The sequence below is a fragment of the Monodon monoceros genome, unplaced genomic scaffold (genome assembly GCF_005190385.1).
Source record: "Monodon monoceros isolate NGI ecotype Baffin Bay Population unplaced genomic scaffold, NGI_Narwhal_1 Super_Scaffold_22, whole genome shotgun sequence".
Lineage (NCBI taxonomy): Eukaryota > Metazoa > Chordata > Mammalia > Artiodactyla > Monodontidae > Monodon > Monodon monoceros.
This window is the reverse complement of record NW_021703779.1, coordinates 47,514,387-47,535,270: the sequence shown is the minus strand read 5'-3', so window position 1 is coordinate 47,535,270 and position 20,884 is coordinate 47,514,387. Positions and strand designations below refer to the sequence as shown.

General features: G+C 43.9%; 2 protein-coding genes across 6 annotated transcripts in view; one reads left to right on the top strand and one right to left on the bottom strand.

Moving 5' to 3' along the window:
- Nucleotides 1-6,149, bottom strand: part of PFKFB1 (6-phosphofructo-2-kinase/fructose-2,6-biphosphatase 1) — an 83,423-nt gene extending 77,274 nt beyond the window's left edge. For 2 of the 4 annotated variants that reach the window (XM_029240430.1, XM_029240431.1), the window contains exon 1: nt 5,756-6,144. In XM_029240430.1, the coding sequence (XP_029096263.1) occupies nt 5,756-5,852 (97 nt within the window). In that variant the 5' untranslated portion in view covers nt 5,853-6,144. Of the gene's footprint in view, nt 1-5,755 lie in introns of all 4 variants that reach the window. The other 2 variants (XR_003796356.1, XM_029240432.1) reach the window with 2 other exon arrangements.
- Nucleotides 6,150-13,287: 7,138 nt separating this feature from the next.
- On the top strand, nt 13,288-20,760 carry APEX2 (apurinic/apyrimidinic endodeoxyribonuclease 2). Of its 2 annotated transcripts, XM_029239888.1 has the most exons (6): nt 13,288-13,532; nt 14,524-14,607; nt 15,240-15,420; nt 15,968-16,114; nt 16,841-16,910; nt 19,472-20,760. In XM_029239888.1, exons 1-6 carry the CDS (start codon nt 13,376-13,378, stop codon nt 20,378-20,380), a joined length of 1,548 nt encoding a protein of 515 aa, XP_029095721.1. In that variant the 5' UTR covers nt 13,288-13,375; the 3' UTR covers nt 20,381-20,760. The 2 variants fall into 2 exon arrangements, with proteins under 2 accessions (XP_029095721.1, XP_029095722.1); XM_029239889.1 differs by lacking the exon at nt 15,240-15,420 and having other exon boundaries at nt 13,321-13,532.
- The last annotated feature ends 124 nt before the right edge of the window (nt 20,761-20,884 follow it).

Genomic DNA, 20,884 nt, shown 5'->3' with positions numbered 1-20,884 from the left:
GTCATGAAGAACCTAGGGGTAAGACAGGGATAAAGACACAGACCTACTGGAGAACGGATTTGAGGATATGGGGAGGGGGGAGGGTGAGCTGTGACAGGGCGAGAGAGAGGCATGGACATTTATACACTAACAAACTTAATGTAGATAGCTAGTGGGAAGCACGGTGCTTTGTGACTGCCTGGAGGGCTGGGATAGGGAGGGTGGGAGGGAGGGAGACGCAAGAGTGAAGAGATATGGGAACATATTTATATGTATAACTGATTCACTTGTTATAAAGCAGAAACTAACACACCATTGTGAAGCAATTATACCCCAATAAAGATTTTTTTAAAAATTGACATAGTTACAAGGAGACGTTAACAAATTTTCCATATCAACAAGCAGACAACATTCTGGAAGAATATAGAGCATTTGAGCCAGATTAACAAAGATGACTTAATTGAAGTATATAGTACTCTGAACCCAGTTGTAAAATGTGCATTTTTTTCAAGTTCTCATGGAATTTTTACCAAAACTTATCACACGTTTGTCCATAAAGCAAATCTCGATAGATTTCAAACAATTGAAATCATACAAAGTTTGTTCTCTAAGGAGAATGGAATTAAATTGGAAATGGCAAGGGCACTGATCTGTCAAGACAGAAGCTGGCCCAAGGGCTTGGCACCAATTGGTAGAGGCCTCCTTCTGTGTTAGGCATTAACCCTTTAGTTGCTAGATGATAATCTGTAGGTCTTAGCAGTCCTGGGAAAGGGACTGAGGTGGCCAGGGCTACTGGGTAAGTGATGGAGAAACTAAGAAAGCCTGGAGCAGTGCGTATTTACCAAATGGTCTGGAAATAGTTTTAAAATTCATATGTCCATACAATTGTGCATCTGTGGAATATCAGCCCTGTTTAGTAGGCCAATTATACAATCAGATGCTTATATTCAAAAGGAAGAAAGTCTGAAAATTAATAAGCTGTGCATCCAACTCCAGAAATTAAAAAAAGAACAACAGAATAAATCCAAGTAAAGTGAAAAGAAAAGAATAATGATAAGGAAAATAGCTAAATAAAAAGTAAAGGACATCACAGAAAGAATCAGAAAGCCAAAAGTTGACTATTTTAAAAAACTTATAAAAGTGACAAACTTTTGGCAAGATTGATCAAGAGGAAGAAAGAGAAGTTAAAATAAACAAGGATAAGAGGATATAAATGCAACAGAGATTTTTAAAAATATGGAGATAAGAAGTTTATGCAAATAAATTTGAAAAATGACATGAAATAGAAAAATTCCTAGAAAACCGTAATTTAACAACACTGACAAGAAGAAATAGCAAACTGGAATGATTCTATAGCTATTTAAAAGGCTGTATCCATTAAAATTTTTCTTACAAAGAAGACATCAAGCCCGGATATTTTTACCTGAAAGTTGTGCTAAATATTTAAAGAATGAATAGTTCCTTGGACAAACTCTGTGAGAAAATAGAATGAAAGGAAATAGTTCCCACTTCATTTTATGACACAAAAGTCAAACAGGGACCTGGAACTATGAGAATGGAAAATGTACAGGTCACTCTCATTCATAAACAAAATGCCAAATTCCTGAACAAAATATTAATGAACTAAATCCAGCAGTTTTTATTTATCCTAGGATTGCAAGATAAGTTACAAACAAGAAAAACCTCTAATGTAATTCACATTAACAGATTAAAATAGAAAATCAACCTGTCATCTCAGTGGATACAGAAGGCATGTTTATAAAATTCAACATTTACTCATCTTTAAAATATCCTAATATATAAGTAGGACTACATAAAATTAAAAACTTCTGTATAGCAGAGGAAACAACAAAATGAAAGCCAACCTGTGGAATGGTAGAAAATGTTTGCAAACCTTATATCTGCTAAAGAGTTAATATCCAAAATATATAGGGAAATACTACAACCCAACAGCCAAAAAACCAAATACCTACTTTAAAAATGGGCAAGAGTCTGAATAGATATTTCTATAAGGAAGACATACAGATGGACAACAGGTGTATGAAAAGATGTTCAACATCATCAATTATCAAGGAAATGCAAATCAAAACCACAGTGAGATATCATCTTACACTAGTTAGGATGGCTATCCTAAAAAAATGAAATACAACTGTTGACAAGGATGTGGAAATAAAGGGAAACCTCATACATTGTTGGTGGGAATGTTAATCAGTGTTGCTATGGAAAGCAGTATGGTGAATCCTCCAAATGTTAAAAAGAGAACTACTATGTGATCCAGCAATCTCCTTTCTGAGTATATATCCAAAGAAATTGAAATCAGGATCTCAGAGAGATACCTACACTCTCATATTCACAGCAGCATTATTCACAATGGTCAAGATATGGAAGTAACCTAAGTGCCCACTGGTGAATGAATGGATAAAGGAAATGTACATATACATGCATATATGTAATGGAATATTATTCAGGCTTTAAAAAGAAAGAAATCCTGCCATTTGCAACACCATGGATGAAACTGGAGAATATTATACTAAGTGATGTAAACCAAGAACAGAATGAAAAATGCTGCTTGATACCACATATGTTTAGGATCTAAAAATGTCAAACTCATAAAAGCAAAAAATAGAATGGTGGTTGCTAAGGGCTAGGATGGGGCAGGGGAAATGAGAAGGTATTAGTCAAATGGTACAAAGTTTTGTTTGTGCAAGAAAAGTACATCTTAGAAATCTACTGTACAGCATAGTGCCTATAGTTAATAATATTGTACACATTAAAAATTGCTAAGAAGGTAAATCTTTTGTTAAATAATTATTATTGGCTAATAATAATAGTAAATAAAGTAGATAGGAGTAAAAAAAAGTCCTATTGGCAAACTAAGAACAAACTGGAACTTTCTTAACCTGTTAATGGTATCTACAAAAAAAATGATAGCAAACTTACTCAATGGTGAAACTTTAAAAGCATTATCTTTAAAATTAGGTTCAACATAAACATGCACAATACTAACATTTCTATTCGACGTTGGTGCGCATGTATCAAAGGTAGGAGGTCCTAGCAGTGCAGTAATATAAGAAAAGAGTTTTTAAAAAAAAAGGATTGGAAGGGAAAAAAGAAAACTGTCATTTACATATAAATTATCAAAATTAATAAGAAAGTTTATCAGGTTTGCTAGTTGCAAATGCAATATACGAAAAAACCACAATTATATTTGTACTCATTAGCAATAAATTGGTATAAAATGTAATTTTCTAAAAAGGTATACAATAGCAACAAAAATAAGCAAAAAATGTCTTATACTGATGTATAAGCCCTTTTAACTTATAAAACTTCACTCAAATAACATCGAAAAAGTCTAAATAGAGAGGCACACCATGTTTACAGAAGACTCGATATCACAAAATGTTAATTCTCCTTAAATTGATATACAGATTGACTGTAATTCCAATCAAAATCCCAAAAGGTGTGTGTGTGTGTGTGTGTGTGTGTGTGTGTGTGTGTGTAACTTGAAAAAGTGATTCCAAAATTTATGGGGACAAAAATCCTCATTGCATATTTGTTCATAACCCAAAACGAAACTACCTAAAGGTACATCAATAGTAAGATGGATAAGTAAATCATGGGATATTCACAAAATGTAATATTACACAGCAAGGAGAATAAACAAACTACAACTGCATGCAACAATATTATACATGGCACAAAAAAACATAACACTGAATGCGAAAAATCAAGTCACAGATGAATATACACAGCTGTTCAAGCACTTTACACACGTTAATGCATTTAATCCTCAAAACCGTCATTAAGTGATTGTGTGCATCCCCTCCCCCACTGCCCACTGTGGGGGTGGGCAGGTCTTCTAGAGAGAATGCTCCAAGCAGGAGGTAATTCAGATCTTTCTGGGGTAAATAGCCTAGCCTCCTCAGCAAGGGAGGTGAGGCAGACATTGCCCAGGGCACTATCTAAGTTTATTATATCTGCGGTCTGACATAATTCAGTCAATCACTAATGAGTTACTGTCTTGTATACACAGAGCCCCATGCTTGGCTATGGTGAGTGGTAGAGTGGAAGTAGCACAGAGCGACCATTTACTGAGTATCTGCTATGTGCCAGGCTTCGGGCTTGATGCTGGGGATATGATGGGCAAAAAGACCACACACCCACCTTCTTGTTTAAATAATAATAATAAGAAGAAGAAGATTTATTGAGTATTTACTATGCACCGGACATTCTTCTAAGCATTTTATATGCTTTAGTTCTCTAATCTTCACAACACTATTACTAACTTCTTTTGACAGGTGAGGAAATGGAAGGACAGGTAAGTTAAGAGAATTGTCCAAGGTCACAGAGGCAAGAGGTGGCAGAGCTGGGACTCAAAGCTAGGCAGTCTGAATCACTGAATCACCTCAACAACATGGGGAAGTAGGTATTAATTCTGTCTTCCAGCTGAGGAAAGACGGGCTCAGAAATAAAGTGAGCACATATTTATTTTGCACCCTCTATATGACAAACACTATAATAGGTGATTTATATCTATTATTTCTCCAACCTGAAAGACAGAGTTCCCAGGAATATAAGGGTCCTAACAATGGAGGACCCAGGTATGCAGAGACTGGCTTGCCTGCTTGCCAGCTAAACCCAACAGCCCCTTAGAAAGGATAGAGTGGCTTGGTGAGTGAGGGTGGGGTGTAATTCTCAGTCTCATCCAGGCTCCTAGATCACCAGATGAGAGATTGAAACTGCTGGTGGAGAGGAGGAGGAAGAAGAACAGGAGGTTGGTTTTTACCCGTCTCCCTCTATCCACACCCTCCATTCTACATAGTATATTTAACATCCTACATCTTCCTGGATCCTCCCCTCACTAGCCCTGAGCCTGGACCTCCTCTAGCATTAGCACAGTGGAAGCTTGGTCAGTTGGTCCTTGAGATGTCTGGGTCCCACACTCCACAGCTGTCTTATCTCTGCACACCTTATGGCTCCTCAGGCCAAAATTCTTGGGCTGGCAGCACCTTGATCCACAACTGTAAACTGTTATCTATTGGAAATGGTATAGTCTACTTAAAAAATATATTTTACAGGTTTTGTTTGCTTCCCCTTTGAACCTGCTTTCTTAAATTTTCAAAGTGAACATTACACCAGCAGGCTTTCCCTGAATGTCTTCTCCCTCAACTCCCCAGAGCAGCAAAAGTGTCCATATGTGCCAAGAAGGCAATGCAGGAGACAGGACACCCAGCCTTTCCCAACCCAGTCAGAGGCTTATTAGAAGAGGCCTGAGAAAGGGGAGGAGCAAAACCGACCAATGATACGGTACTGCTGTGTACCCATCACCTGTCCTCTGAGAAACAATGCCAGGAACCATCACCTTATTTCACCCAAGCACTATCAGACAGTACTAATTTCCAGACACTTCACTGATGTCACCAAAATAAAACATTTAGGCTAACATTGAACTAGAAACATCAAATTTCCAACAAGAAGTATTCCAAACAAGCTCTGGTTAAGAAAGAAAAAAATTCCTAGTCAAAACTCCCTCTGATTATGATGGTCTTTATATAATCCTCATTCTTTCTCTGTCTTCATCTCTCTCTTTCTATCTTTCTTTCTCTACCTTTTTGACATTAGCCTCTTGTTATCTATCCTACAGCTATTTCATCCAGCTGCTCATCTATTCCAACTTTCAGGTTGGGGTGGGGGTGGTTGGGGGGAATGTCCTTTGCTCTTCTACATCCACTCTACCACCACCACCTTGAAGCCCACGGAAGCAAACCCCACTTACAGCCCCTCCTGCGTTGCAGCCTGCTGTTGCCACCGTTGTGTGGAATCCAGATCTTCTGCAATCTGGTTTGGGTGAGTTCTCCCATCTCTCGAGACATCCTAGGCGTTGCAGCTAATGACACCACTGTCCTCAAGGTACCGGGCCTCACTTTGTCTTATTAGCTGTCTCTTCTGTTGCTGTGGTCACAGCAGGTGGTGGACAGAGTTGGGACAGGGAGGTGTGCTGGGGTTCTGAGCTCTCTAGCAGCCTGTCTCCAGCCCCTCTCCTGTCTCCTAGTCATTGCCTGCCTTGTCTGCCTCTGCTCCTGTATGTACCAGTGGGGGCTTGGGTGCAGAGGAGAGGTTGGACAGAGGTCAGCAGAGGCCTCTGAACTCCAAGGGCTGTGTACATAAGAGATAAGTTGGAGCCCAGCAAGGAAGGCAGCCAGCAAGACAGCCCACGTCTGGCCAGTCACTTCCCTCCAATGAAGACAGGACTAGTAGAGTATGCAAATAAAAGACCGAAGATCATGTGCTTATATCCTGTGTGGGGTGGGGAGGCAAAGGTGATGCAGGCAGATCTCAGCAGCTTTCATAGCTTCAAAATAAAAAAACAGGCCCAAGTAGAATGTCAAATTCCAACCCAGAAACAGAGATCCACATCAGAAATGCAAGATTCCCAAGTACAAATACACAAGCACAAAGTCCCTACTGAAAAACGCAATGTTTTGAGCTAGCAATCTTAGGTCTGAACTGGAAGTGGAAGGTTTACTGCCTCAATGCTCTTCCCCGCAAATGGCATTGCAACCCTTGTCTTCCCTGAATTCTGCTACCTTTCCTACTGAAGGGCCTCTCTCTCCTAAAATGTGCTACCCAGGACACTCTTGGAGAGATGGGCACTATCTGATCATCTTTATGCTCTCTCCAGCCAAAGCTAAATAAATCAGAGTGAATCGGACACCTTGGGAAGAGAAGTGAATGCAGCCATTGCTAGGGGGAGAGATGATAAGCACTGTTCACGTGACTGCCAACTGCCATCAGGTCCCCTAGGGAGAAAGGCATTGTGATCTGACCCAGAACCATACTAAAGTTCTTCATGCCAAGTCATGGGGATGGAGGCTTAGGGGGGGAGGCTGCAGCAGGCAGAGTGTGGTGAGTTGGGAGCAATGGCCTCAAAGTAGGACAAGTCCATAGGCCAGAGCCATCCTACCCAGATGTCTCTGCTTTACCCTCCCCCATCCCCCTGGTTGTTTTGAAGCTTTTATGTGTAGTACTCATCTAACAGCATTGCTTACCTGGAAGACGTCCAAGTGTGCTCTTACTTCATTCTTTTGCAACCTTCCCACCCCTTGATGAACCTCCAGTGATTGGCTACAAGAAAGCTCAATTTCTTCCACTGAGCTGGGCAACACTGGGGCAATCTCATGGGGATAGCAATCTCCAATCCCTGACCTCCAATGCTCTCAGCTCCACTTTGCCTTTTAAGAAGTTCCCTAAAATACATTCTCAGAATCCTAGTCTACATAAGGGTTAGATTCCCTCCATTTGTTGTGTATAAATCATACCAAACTTTCAATACATTTCAAAGCCTGCCCTTCTAAATGAATCTACTGAGGCAGTGGATAACAGTGGTTAAAAGCAATGGGCTCTGGAGTCACACTACTGGAGTGGAATCCCACCTCTGCCCCTTGCTATGACACGCTGGGTAGAAGACTTAATTTTTCAGTGCCGTGGTGTTTTCATCTCATAAGAGTACCTACTCCCTTAGGGTTGTTGAAGATTCAATGTGTTAACACATATAAAGTAACCTGGAAAATGTTCATTATATATTACCTAACACTCTGATTCCCTTTGTGAAGTAAAAGGTCAGTTGCCTCCTTGGCTAATATGCAACTTCTGGTGTAATGCTGAGCATTCAGGAAACACTCAGTAAAGGAAACTTACAAAATTATGACAAAGGGTTAACATTTATAATAAATAAAGAGCTCATGCCAATCAGTTAGAAAGATGAATTCACTTTTACTTTTTTGGCTTTGTGATACAGAGGTCCCCTAGAAATCATTGCATCCAACCCTCTCAGGTAAGAAGATGGAAGCCTAGAGAGGGAAGTATTTTCCTAAGATCCTATAGTAAATTAAGTCACCAAGTTAGAAATAGAACACTGGGGATCTGATTTCTCCAGTCCAGGGTTTTTCTTTGGTTAACTGATCAATCAAGCTTGATTTAAGAATGTGGTCTTCTAGATTAGCTCAGAACATTTAGAGTCTTAGAACTAGAGTTTGGAAGACATGCAACTCTCTTAATAGTAATAAGTCTCCTAACTGGTATCACTCTGCTAAGGCTAGTAATCTGAATAATAACCCTTTACATGTATGTTTTCCATGGCCCACAAAGAAACATATTCCTCATCATAGTTGCTCCTTCCAAACATTCTCACTAGCCTCACAGGGAAACTGAGGTCTAGGGAGGGGAAGTGGCTTGTCCCAGGTAATCAATCCAGTCACATGAACCCCTCTTCTATGTTTACAGTTTTGTCCTCATGACCCTGCCAAGAGGCAGAAAGATAAATTTAGCAGCAGGAAATCTGAGATAGGAGCTTAGCGGGCTTTTGACAAGGTCTGAAAGGGTAAACTTAGGATCCAGGCTTGAAAACCCAACTTAAAACTACCTGGAACTGAGTGTGTGTGTGTGTGTGCGCGCGTGTGCGTGTGTGTGTGTTTTAACCACTGTTATCAATTCTGATCGCCAGAAGTAGGAAAACTAAACAAGCTTTATGGGAAGGCCTCAGCCCTGGCTCTTCTCAATCAAACGTGTCTCTCCAGTCATGTCTCTCTTTAGACCCCTGTGGTTAAATTGTGCCAGCTGACTCACTAGGCCCCCAAACTTACTGTGTACTTTTTTGCCTCTGGGCCTTTGCTCAGCCTGGAATGCCTTCTCTTCCCTTCCATTCTCAGTGAAATCTGACTCACTCTTCAAGGCCAGGCTCAATGCTCACCTCCTCTGAGAAGCCTTGGCTTTGGTTCCCACATTGCCTATATGCTTCTGTTTATCTGAGCAAGTATCCACCTTTTACCGGTCTACTTTCCTACTAGACTGTGAGCTCCTTAAGGATGGGGACTGGATCTCAGTTATCTGTGATCTGTTTCCAGGCATCCAGCTCAGGCCCTGGCACAGAGGAGACTTGCTCAATCTACATCTTTCTGCCCTAGACAAGATGAACATGTGTACAAATAATCCCCATTCAACAAAGGTAAATTTTATAAAAGAGAGCTATCCAGGGAACTGGGTGGGGGAACTAACTTGGTCTGAAGGTAGAAGGTGGTAGTAGGATCTAGAAAGTTTCTCAACCCTGAACGGGGCAGAACAGAAAGAACAAAAGAATGAAGTCCCTCCCCAGAAAAAAGTTCCAATTAACTGGTTACAGAAAAAATTGTTCACTCAGTATCAGAGACTCACTCAAGACCAAGAGCTGAGTCACAAATTCTAATTTGGGGTTAACTCTATGGAGGAAAAGCATAAAGTATGACTACCTGAGGCCCACAGATCCTGACCATCCTCCCAAAGTATGGAGTGTATGGGAGAATCTCATTAAAAGCAGTATCAAGACAGTACTGATGGGTATCAAAATCACAAATGGGGTCTTCTTATTGGTAATTCTTCGAGTGTGTGGGTGTGAATGCATTTGTGTTAGGGTGAGGAGGGGAGATTGCATGCTTACAGGTCAGGTGCCTATATGTGAATATCAGGCCTTCTGTGGCAGCAGCCTAGGATCCACTTCCTTCTTGGCCACTGCCCTGGCCCACCATCCCCCCACTACTTTCAGCCCCATGCCTGGGGCCCAAGGTTTGCTCTATCCTAGTCCTAGGAGTAGCCCTCCACAGACCATAGTCACTCAGGGAGAAGAGCAGCTGGAGGGTTATGTGTGGTATTGCCTGTGGAGGCTACAGAAAAAGTAGGATCACTAAGACAGAGCACGGAAGTCCTGAAATATTTCAGAAGAGCTTTAGTTCCTGTCATCCCACTCCTCTTCACCTTGTGACAGTCCTCTGAGGGAAATAGGAGGGACTTCAATTTCCATTTTGGTGAGGAGGCTATTGAAGCCCAGAGAAGCTAAAAGACTTGTTCAAAGTGTCACAGCAAACCTGCCCTACTTTATACAGCAGTTGGGAGGTAAGAGATACAATCTCTATCACCCAGTTCATTCAAAACTGGACTAGACCATGTTAAAGAGACTTCTAAAGTGCTAGGGAACTGCCCTTTGGGCCAGTGTTCCACAAAGACAGGTCAGAATGGATGATAGATAATGAAATATAGAAATCATGTTATCCCCAACTTCCCATACACTTTAGTTAACAGTTTGAGTGTCCACCTATTCCAAGAAAACTTTCCAGAGAGCCTAAAGAATGTATTTGGGTTTGTGTTAACTCCTATCTATTTTTCCTTCTGTTTCACCTACCTGTTCTCCTAGAGGTTTTTTCTTCCATCGCTAGTTATCCAATACACGACACACGGCTCTCTTGCATTTAGACCCCCAAAGCAGGTACAGAGAGTGGCATCAAGCAGGGAGCCTGGAGGCACTCGTTGGCTCCCTGGGAAGGCTGGGGATGTACCCTTGGTAAGAGGGGGTGTGTGCCCGCTGTTGAAATATCAGCTGCCAAAGAAGTTCCTGAGTCACCCAGAGCCTTTTCTCTTCAGGCCAACCATGTGTTCGCCTTGCCCCAAAGGTCAGAACTAATATTAACAAGCTACTGCAGAATGGGGAAATGAAAACCAGCAATGTAAACAGGCAAGATCTGGATTTCCTTGGGGCTGGTTCAGATTGGTCTTCAGTGTAAATCAGCACGATCCCCTACTGGAAAGTGATTTGGCAATATGAAGCAAGAGCAATAAAAATGTTCATTTCCTTTGTCCTAATTATTCCACTCTTGGGACTCAATCCTAAGCCAATAACCACCAAAACATGGAAAAGCTTAAAGCACCAACATCTTAATTTTAATTGCAGGGCTATTTTCTGATGGCAACAACTGGAATGTAACCTTTAAGTCCTCCAGGAGGAAAAGCAGCTCTTTGGGTCTTTTTTGCAGGCACTGAGAATGATGGTTTTAAGGCTATGGAATTCTGGGGGAAAAGTAATTATGCCACAATTCTGGGTGAGGAACCTAAGGATGCGAAGTTATGCTTTTCCCTGGACATTGGGCATGTCTATTATTTCTATTTTTATGTTATCAAAAACAAGTCACTAACCTGTTGATGCTCTTGCTATTGCCCTTTATTTGTTCATTCATTCAACAAATATTTATTAACTCCTAATATGTGTTGTGCGCTATATTAGGGGATGGGGCTAACAAGATGAATCAGATATGGTCATTGCTCTCAAGCTGTTGGCAGTCTAGTGACAGAAATAGAAATCAGTGGTAGCTGTGCATTGTAAGCGCTGTGACAGAATGGACCATAGGGTGGTGTGGGGGCCCAGAGGAAAAGATCTAACTGGGGAGGTTAGAAAAAACTTACTCAGGAAAGTATTCCTTGAGCTGATTAAGACAGGGGTTGAATCCTGGCTCTACTGCTTCTGTGATACTGGGGTGAATTCACTGAACCTCTCTTAGCCTCAATGCCCCTTACAGTGTTGCCCTGATAATGAAATGAGATAATGCATATGGAAGAGCCATAGGTTATATTGGAAGACAGTGCTGCTCTGGAACTTGGGTAGCCCACTTAAACTCTCTTGGCCTTGATTTTAATAATCTGAGAAACAGAGCAAAGAGGAAGTACCTGTCAGGCCACATCCTAAGGGATACTATAAGGCCCAAGACAAATAATGACTGCAGGGTGGGCTTGATACAGCTTCCCCATCTCCCTCCCCCAGCCCAATAAAGCCAGAGGCCCTCTTCTAAATCTTATTCCATTAGAGTGCTTCTTTTTTTCCCTCATTTTCCCCGTGGTTTATTGAAAAGGTTCAATACTCACTATTTTGCAGCCTGCCACCCCCCAATATGTTTTGGGATCTTTCTATATCACTACACATAGAACATTTCATTATTCCCCCCCTTTTTAAAAAAATATTTTATATTGGAGTATAGTTGATATACAATGTTGTGTTAGTTTCAGGTGTATAGCAAAATACATCATATACTGTTTATTCTTTTTCAGATTCTTTTCCCATACAGGTTATTACAGAGTATTGAGTAGAGTTCCCTGTGCTGTATAGTGGGTCCTTGTTGTTTCTCTATTTTATATATTGTAGTGTGTATATATATTAAAAAAGCGAGGTAAATTTGAACATAAAATTAACAATTTTAAAGTGTATGATTAAGTGGTATTTAGTACATTTTGCAAAGATTTCATTTATATGAAATATCAAAAATAGGTAAACCCACAGGAACAGAAAGCAAATTGATGCCATAAAGGTGCTGGTGGTGGAGGACATAGGGACTAACTGCTTAATGCGTAATGGGTATGTATTTCCCTTTGGGGTGATGTTTTGGAACTAGGTAGAGGTGATGGCTCCTCATTCCTTTTATTATTAGTTTTTTAAATATGGTAAAATATACATAACATAAAAATTAAACATTTTAAATTAAGATTCTTTTGGCACAAAAGCATATAGATCAATGGAACAGAATAGAAAGCCTGGATATAAACCCACACACCTACTTTCAATTAATCTTGGACAAAGGAGGCAGGAACATACAACGGAGAAAAGACAGTCTCTACAGCAAGTGGTGCTGGGAAAGTTGGACAGCCTTATGTAAATCAGTGAAGTTAGAAGACTCACACCATACATGAAAATAAATTCAAAATGGTTTAAAGACTTAAATATAAGACGTGACACCATAAAAAAACTCTTAGAAAAAGAACACAGGCAAAACATTCTCAGACATAACTCCTGGTAATATCGTCTTAGATCAGTCTCCCAAGGCAAAAGCAATAAAGCAAATAAACAAATGGGACCTAATCAAACTTAAAAGCTTTTGCACAACAAAGGAAACCATAAACAAAACGAAAAGATGACCTAAGGACTGGGAGAAAGTATTTGCAAACGATGACCGACGACCAGCAAGATCTTAATTTCCAAAATGGAGTGCGTTTCTTATTGCTCCCTCCTCCGGCCGCAAAGTTCCCTTCGCGCATTCCCCCGCCCACATTTACATGCAGGGTTACGCCAGCCACTCCCTAGTCGCTGGGTGCCGCAGCCCTCTTTGTACTCAGGGGTGCAGTCTGAACACTGTGGGCGGGGCTTCGGTCGCTGCGCGGTTCCGCCACTTAAAAAGTGGTAAAATCTCGTTTGTAAGTAATCGAAAGCACCAAGGGGACTTTTCAGCAGAGCAGAAACGCAGTCAGACTCAGGCACGTGAGCCAGGATCGGGTGGTAGGTGCAGGAGCCCAACCACTGGCCTTCCTCTCACTATTCATTGCCCCTAGGCTACCACACCGCCCCCTTCAGCTTCCGCTTCTCCAGCCAATGAAAACTGAAGGGCTTGAATCCCCGCCCCATGTGTGTCCGACCCTTTTGCGGCACGCACAAGAACGCCTGCGCAAATGCGCGCGCGGAAGGCCAGGCCTGGCGGACAAAGGAATTTTCGGGTTTTGGCTCGCACTTACGTGGGGCGCGGGCTTAAAGGCATTGCAGTTAGCTGTCAGCATGTTGCGCGTGGTGAGCTGGAACATCAATGGGATTCGCAGCCCCGTGCAAGGGGTGGGATACGAGGATCCCAGCAATTGTACCGCCATGACCATGGGGCGCATTTTGGACAAGCTGGATGCTGACATCGTCTGTCTTCAGGAGACCAAAGTAACCAGTGAGCGCTCAAGAATTCAGGACCCCTACCACACGTTCCCTTTTCCGCTAACTTTTGCTCTCTGCTCCATATCATTTCACTTTCCCATTTCTCTATCCTTAGAGTCCTCCCCCTAGAGCCCGTCTGGAATCCCGATCCCCCTCTATATTTCGCACTCCAGCTAGATCTCCTAATTCCGACATCATCTCCTGGCCTCAGCAGAACCATAATTCCCTCCCCCTTGCAATCTCCATCTTCTTTCAGATCCTCTAATTCCTACTCATTCTCCTGACACAGCTCAGTCCCCCAAATTTCCTCCCGCCACACATTTTCCATCTCCCACTCCCAAGACAAACACCCCCACTTTCCCTTTTCTGCCCCCAGTTCATATCCTTTAATTCTCACACCATCTTTGCCCCCAGTTTAGACTCCCTAGTTTCCTCCTTTTTAAACTTCTATCTCAGATCCCCAGTTCCTCTTATCTCTACCATCTCTCCTCCCCAGCTGAGAGCTTCTCATCATTTCTACCTCATGTCCCACCCCAAACTTAGACCCTCTAATTTCCTCTCCCCCACAGCTCAATCCCCTGATTCCTTCCCTCTCCCACCCACCTCCCTCTAAGACCCATTACCTACTTTCCCTCCATCCTCAGTTCAAATCCTTGAACTCCCTCTCCTACCTCCTACCCCCAGCTCAGATTCCCAGTTCTCTCTCCCTTATGTCCATTTCCCACCCCCAACTTCCTCCAGTCACCTAGTCACCTAGCCTCCTCCCACCTAATTCTTCACCTCCCATTCAGTAGTCTTCCCCTTTCTCGTAATTCTGATAACAATTCCCTCTCTAGTCCCCACCTTTTTTTAGCTTCTCTTCTTATCATAGGTACTTGATATTCTCTTCTACCCTGGCTCTGATGTGTGCAAGAAATTAGCCTACAGCTGTAATTCCAAGCCTTTCTGTGTCCTGGGTCCTAGTTTTATCTCTGATGTAATCTTACATCTTTTTTTTTTTCCAGGGGATGTGCTGACAGAGCCCCTGGCTATCATTGAGGGCTGTAACTCCTATTTCAGCTTCAGCCGCAACCGTAGTGGCTATTCTGGTAAATGGGGCTTTCTGGGGACTTTAAAGTGATGGAGACAGGTGGGAAAGGGTTTTCAATATTTAATGAGAAGGTAATAAGAAATGTAGGCTTTTCATCCACAGAGCTAAAGCCATATCAGGTTATATGGAGGATAATTTTTATGTATAATATTGGATCTCAGAAACACAGTAGTGTGATGGTTAGTTGTATGAGCTCTGGAGCCAGACTGCCTGAGTTTGGATCCTAGCTCACTTCCTAGCTGCGTACCCTCTGGCAAGCTACTTAACCTCTTTATGCCTCAAGTTCCTCAGCTGGAAAATGGGGATAATGTGTACTTCTTAGGGCTATTACAAGGACTAAACTAATTAATCCATGTGATAATAATAATAGCTAACATTTTCTGAGCACCTACCATGTAAAGCACTTAGAATATTAGCTGTTATTAATCTGCAGCTTTTCTAGATGAAGGAACTGAAACTCCAGGCTTTGAGTAGAGGAGTTGCCTCAGGCATCCATGGCCCTTGAGTTGGGGGAGTCATCAAGAGAGCCACACTTGATGAAGATGAGTCGGGTGACCTGTGCAGGGGCAATAGACTGTGCAACAGGCTGTTGGCTGCCAGGCCTGCTTAGAGTACCCTCTCTGTCTCCAGGTGTAGCCACCTTCTGTAAGGACAGTGCTACCCCAGTGGCTGCTGAAGAAGGCCTGAGTGGCCTACTTGCCACTCAGAATGGGGACGTGGGTTGCTACGGAAACATGGATGACTTCACTCAAGAGGAGCTTCGAGCTCTGGATAGTGAGGGCCGGGCCCTCCTCACACAACACAAGATCTGGTAATAGCCCACATCCGCCTGTCACCGAGCATCGCTGGTTCAACTCTGTGAATGTGGTGATTCTAAGGCTTGCCTTATAAACATACATTCACCATAGAAAACTTCCCAAACTTGCCTTTCCTGGACTTCGGTCCTGGCAAGGCAACCTGCTATGTGACCCTGAACAAATCATATTCTCTTCTGAGCCTTGAGTTCTCTATTTCTACAGGGGCGGGGGCGGGGGAAGAGGGAGCCTGGCCGGGAGGACTAGCTCTCTTTTTTACCACAGGTGCCTCAGAAGCAAGTTAGCCAACTTTACTGCCCCAGGTTGCTCTCTTTCTGTGTCCTGTCTTTGTGAATGGCAGGACCATCACCTGGTTTACCTGAGTGTCATCCTAGATGTAGTCAGTCCTCAAGTCCTGTGTATGCCAGCTTGTTCATGTCTCTCTATCCCTTTCCTTCACTTCCATCCCACAGACAATCATTAAGTGGGAGCCACATGGTGTTGGGAGGGGAAGGGTGGCTTGAAAGTGACGCCTTTTGCGGGGGCCGTTTCTATTCTCCCCAGCACATGGGAAGGGAAGGAGAAGACCTTGACCCTAATCAACGTGTACTGCCCCCATGCGGACCCTGGGAAGCCTGAGCGGCTCGCCTTTAAGATGCGCTTCTATCGCTTGCTGCAGATCCGAGCAGAAGCCCTCCTGGCAGCTGGCAGGTACTGCAAACCTGGGCAGCAAGGCTTCCTTGAGCTTGTCCCGGGTGCCCAGCCCCGTGTCAAGGTCCATTGAGAGGGATATGGGATCTTTGTCTTTTGAGTTCATTTACAGCCAGAATAGACCCTGCTGTCTAAGAGCTGTGGGGACCAGGTAAAGTGATACAAATATGGGTTTTGTACTCAGATACCTCTGAGCACCTATCCCAGATCCTCTTTTACTCACTGTGAGCCCGAAGGCTAGTGTTGCCTCTATTTTCTCTTTTGTAAAATAAGTGTATGAATCCCTATCTCAGAGTATAGTTTTAAGGATGAAATGAGATGAGGAAGGTAACGTACTTGGGAACAAATGAAAAGTCTTATCCCAGGGAGGGACAGGAAAGTGAGGGTAGGTTGACATAATCGAGGGATGCTTCCTAGAGGGAGTGGTACCTGAGCTCATCTTTGAAGGACCAGAAAGATGCCATTAGGTAAGATGCCATTAGGTAAGTGAGACAATCATGTCAAACAGGGAACAGGGTTACCTTTGGAGATCATAATTGTGTTGGTCAGTTGTAAAAGGCATCAAGGTTATACTGAAATTGGAGAGACAGGCTATTATGACTTGCCGTTGGACCCCACCTTGACCTCTATGTGGCAGGTGGTCTATCTGAGATCTTGGGCCCAGGAGAAAGTAGATGGGCCAGGACTACTGCTTCCCTTTCTGAACATTCATTTTATGTTTTTCAGCCATGTTATCATTCTGGGGGACCTGAATACAGCTCACCGCCCCATTGACCACTGGGATGCAGTCAACCTGGTAAGGCTCCCTCTAGGCCTTTGACCTCACTCCTGACTATGGTTCTGTTTAGCCAGCCAATCAATGCTTTTTTTTGGCCCAGGGGCAAGCTTCCTTCACGGAAAAGCAGAGCTTAGTTTGAAATTCTATTCTCAAAGCACTGAGGATTGTGCTGTGGACTCAGTTAGTAGTCAGTGCTGGCTCGGCCCCTTAGAGCTCTCAGCATGGTGGTGGGGTATGGACACATGACCAGTCAATTATAGAATGGTGTCTTCAGGGCTGAGGCAGAGACAGCAGCCCAGGAGGTTAGGAGAGCCTGGAAATAGGAGTTGGGCCAGCCAGGACATCGGGGGAGATATCTTAAAATGGCTGAATCTTAAAAGATGAGTAGAACAGAGCATTGGGGTGGGAAGCAAAGAATTCTAGCATGATGAGCAAAGGATGCAAGGTGAGAATTTGGCTGGTGTGCATTGAGAACTACAAGTCCCATTCTTGTTAGGGGGTGAAAGAGAAGGAAGGTGAGTAGCAGGAGATGGGGCTGGAGAGTTTCAGTCAGATTTCAAGAGCCTGGAACTCCACATTGCCTTGATCATTTCCCTAATATACTATGTTTCCTGCTCATGAACCTTCAACACCTCTCTGTTACCTTTGTGATGCAGAGAAAACACACAGACCTGGCATTCAAAACTCTTTCTTGTCTGCACCCAGTCTCCGTTTCCATCCTCCGCACCGCTACACACTCCATCCACTCCAGCCAGGTTGTCTCCTCTCTGCCCATTGCAAAAGTTATTCTCATTTTGGCTTTTCTCACTGTCCTCTGAATTGGTAGGCATCCCCTCCCTCTGTCTTCTTTTCTTGTGTGAACCTCTCATCTCTGAGTCCTTCTATGCCAATGGTTCTCAACCCTTGAAAGTACATTAGTACAAGGAGCTTTTACAAAAATGTCAATACCTTGGTGCAACCCTAGACCAATTAAATCAGAATCTATTGGGTGTGGAGCCAGGGTAGCAGTATGTTTTGAAAGTTCCCAGGCTGATTTTATTGTATATTCAGGCTTGAGGACCACTGCCCTAGAATCTCCAAGTCAGTTCTCATCATAGCTTGCCTCATAAGGGGAGGGATAAGTAACTTATGCTGGCACAGTCCAACTCAGCAGTAGGCTTGGCTCAAAGAAGAGGCTGTAGGAAAATTCCTTGATTAGTTTGCAGAAGAGCCACAGGAACATAAATGTGTCTGTCAGCTGGGAAAATGAGCAGAAATGAGATAATGAGAGACTGGTGGTGGTGGTGGTGGTGGTGGTGGTGGTGAAGGGAGTGTACACTACAAACTGCAAGCCTTCAATCCTCCCTACCTTATTCCTTATCGGTGTTTACTTAGTCTGTTTTTGCTGCTTCCTGTGATAGTGTTATATACTTTTATGCCTTCTCTTCTTAGTTTAGAAATATCTTAGATATCTCGAGTGCACTTCCTATATTCTTTTTTTCCCAAGGAGAGAGAACTAATAGTACCAGATCACATGAGAAACACAATCTTTCCAAAATAACAGAGTATGTCTACTTCCCACAAGACCAGCTCTTCTAGTCTCATCTCCCTAAATAGTACCATCGTCCTCTTGGTTGCTCCAACCAGAAGCCAGGGAATTGTGTTAGTGTTCTTCTTCTCTACCCCCCTTTCCCATTCAGTTGGTCAGTGAGTACTGTTGATTCTAGCTCCACATCATCTCTTAATTTCATTTTGTCTCCTCTGGCACCACCCTAGTCTAAGTGACCATCACCTCTTGATAGTCAGTCTGGTTGCCCCTCAAGTCTTTTGGGTATACTGTCCCCTCCCTCCACAGGCCCATCACAGAAGTTGTTCTCTCAATTTGTAACACCCTCTGCCTGGGTTACTCTTGCTCAGCCTTCACTTCTCAGCTCCAGATCACTTCCTGAAAGGAAGCCTTGTTGGTCCCCAAGACAAGATCATGGTCCCACTTTGTCTCTAGTATCGTGCCTGGCACATAATCAGTGTTCTTTGAACATTTGTTGCACTGAATGAGTGGGTGAGTGGATTGGATGGATGATGAATTAGGGATCAGAGCCAAAGGAAGTATTCAGACCTGAAACCCTGGAGCCCCTCAGCTCAGGAAGGGGGTGTGGTCAGTGAAGGCTTTGACACACACAACAAGATAAGCCAAATAGTACCAGAGGGTTTACATGAAAAGGCAACAGGCTTCTTAACTCCTAACCTCAGCCCTACTTCCTGGAGGTAACCACTTTTAACTTGCTGTTTTCCATTCTCTTGGTGAGCAGTTCTGAGAATTGCTTTGATTAACTAACAGCAAGCTTTCAGATCTGGGATTTATGGCCCAGTGCAAGGTAGAGGTAGCCTGATGCAGAGGGGAAAAAAAATCATGGCCTTTTAAATCAGTAAGGGTCGAAAGTGAATCCCAGCTCTGCCAGTTCTGGACTGTATGACCTTGAGCATTCTTCTTTGAAACAACCACATTTTCTTGTCTGTAAAATGAAGCAGTTAATCTAAGTCCCTTCCAGTTCTAGGCATCTAGTTCTACCTCTTTCTTTGTCCCCCTTCTCTTTCCCCAGGAATGCTTTGAAGAGGACCCAGGTCGCAAGTGGATGGACCACTTGCTCAGTAACCTGGGGTGCCAGGCTGGTTCCCATACGGGACCCTTCATTGATAGCTACCGATGCTTCCATCCAAAGCAGAAGGGGGCCTTCACCTGCTGGTCCACAGTCAGTGGCGCCCGCCATCTGAACTATGGCTCTCGGCTTGACTATGTGCTGGGAGACAGGACCCTGGTCATGGACACCTTTCAGGCCTCCTTCTTGCTGCCTGAGGTGATGGGCTCTGACCACTGCCCCGTGGGTGCAGTCTTAAGCGTGTCTTCTGTGCCGGCAAAACAGTGCCCTCCTCTGTGCACCCGCTTCCTCCCTGAGTTTGCAGGCACCCAGCTCAAGATCCTTAGATTCCTAGTTCGTCTCGAACAAGATCCTGTGTTCAGGCAGTCAGCGCTGCAGCTCAGCAATCAAACACCGGTACAGATGCGCCAAAACAAAGCCCGTGTGCGCTCGACCAGGTCTCGGCTAAGTCAAGCTGGTTCCAGTAGAGGCCAAAAAAACCTGATGAGCTACTTCCAGCCATCCTCCAGTCGTCCCCAAGCTTCTCCTAACTTGGAGCTTCCTAGCCTGGGCACCCTCATGACCCCAAAGACCTCAGAAGAGGACGTCATGGCCAATGTGGTGGAGGGCTGGGCCAAGGCTTCAGAGGCCAAGGATGAAAAGGAGGTACGGACCTCATTCTGGAAGTCTCTGCTGGGGGGGCCCTTGCCCATGCCCCTGTGTGGGGGCCACAGGGAGCCGTGTGTAATGCGAACTGTGAAGAAGCCAGGACCCAACCTGGGCCGCCACTTCTACATGTGTGCCAGGCCCCAGGGTCCTCCCACTGACCCCTCCTCCCGCTGCAGCTTCTTCCTCTGGAGCAGGCCCAGCTGAACCAACCCAGGCCTAGGGATGTCTGGCATGGTTAACCTTGTACATGGTCTGAGGCCAGCTTCCTCCTAAGCTATTCCTCAAGGCCTCCTTCCCACCTCCTCTTCCTCCTCCACCTTCCTCAGGGACCCTTCCCTTTCCTCTTTTTCTTCTTCCTCCAAGGCCTCCCTTCCTCCCTCTTCTTCCTGCCTAGCTCCTCCTCACTGGTGAGCTTCTTTTGTCTTAATGCTGTGACCCAGTCCCCCACCCCACTTCCCACCTTCCTCTCAGAATTACAGAGGAACCAGTTGCCCCAGGAAGTTGTGATTTTAAACCCCTTCCTTCCTTCCTGGGAAATGTATCTGTGCCTAAATAAAGTACATGTCTTTGTTGTAGTGCACCATGTCATGTGGACATTTTGGATGTGCTCCATAAAGCTGAGTCAGAGACGTTATCTCAGTCCCGGGTTTGCCAACTGCCTGTAACCTGATGATATAACTTCCAGGGAGAGGGGAGGAAGGAGGATTG

Bases quoted from the DNA above. Each gene is read 5' to 3' on its own strand.
- APEX2 (XM_029239888.1), top strand. From the start codon at position 13,376: ATGTTGCGCGTGGTGAGCTGGAACATCAATGGGATTCGCAGCCCCGTG. The intron at 13,533-14,523 runs GTGAGCGCTCAA...TTTTTTTTCCAG, and splicing joins TCAGGAGACCAAAGTAACCA to GGGATGTGCTGACAGAGCCC. The intron at 14,608-15,239 runs GTAAATGGGGCT...CTCTGTCTCCAG, and splicing joins CAACCGTAGTGGCTATTCTG to GTGTAGCCACCTTCTGTAAG.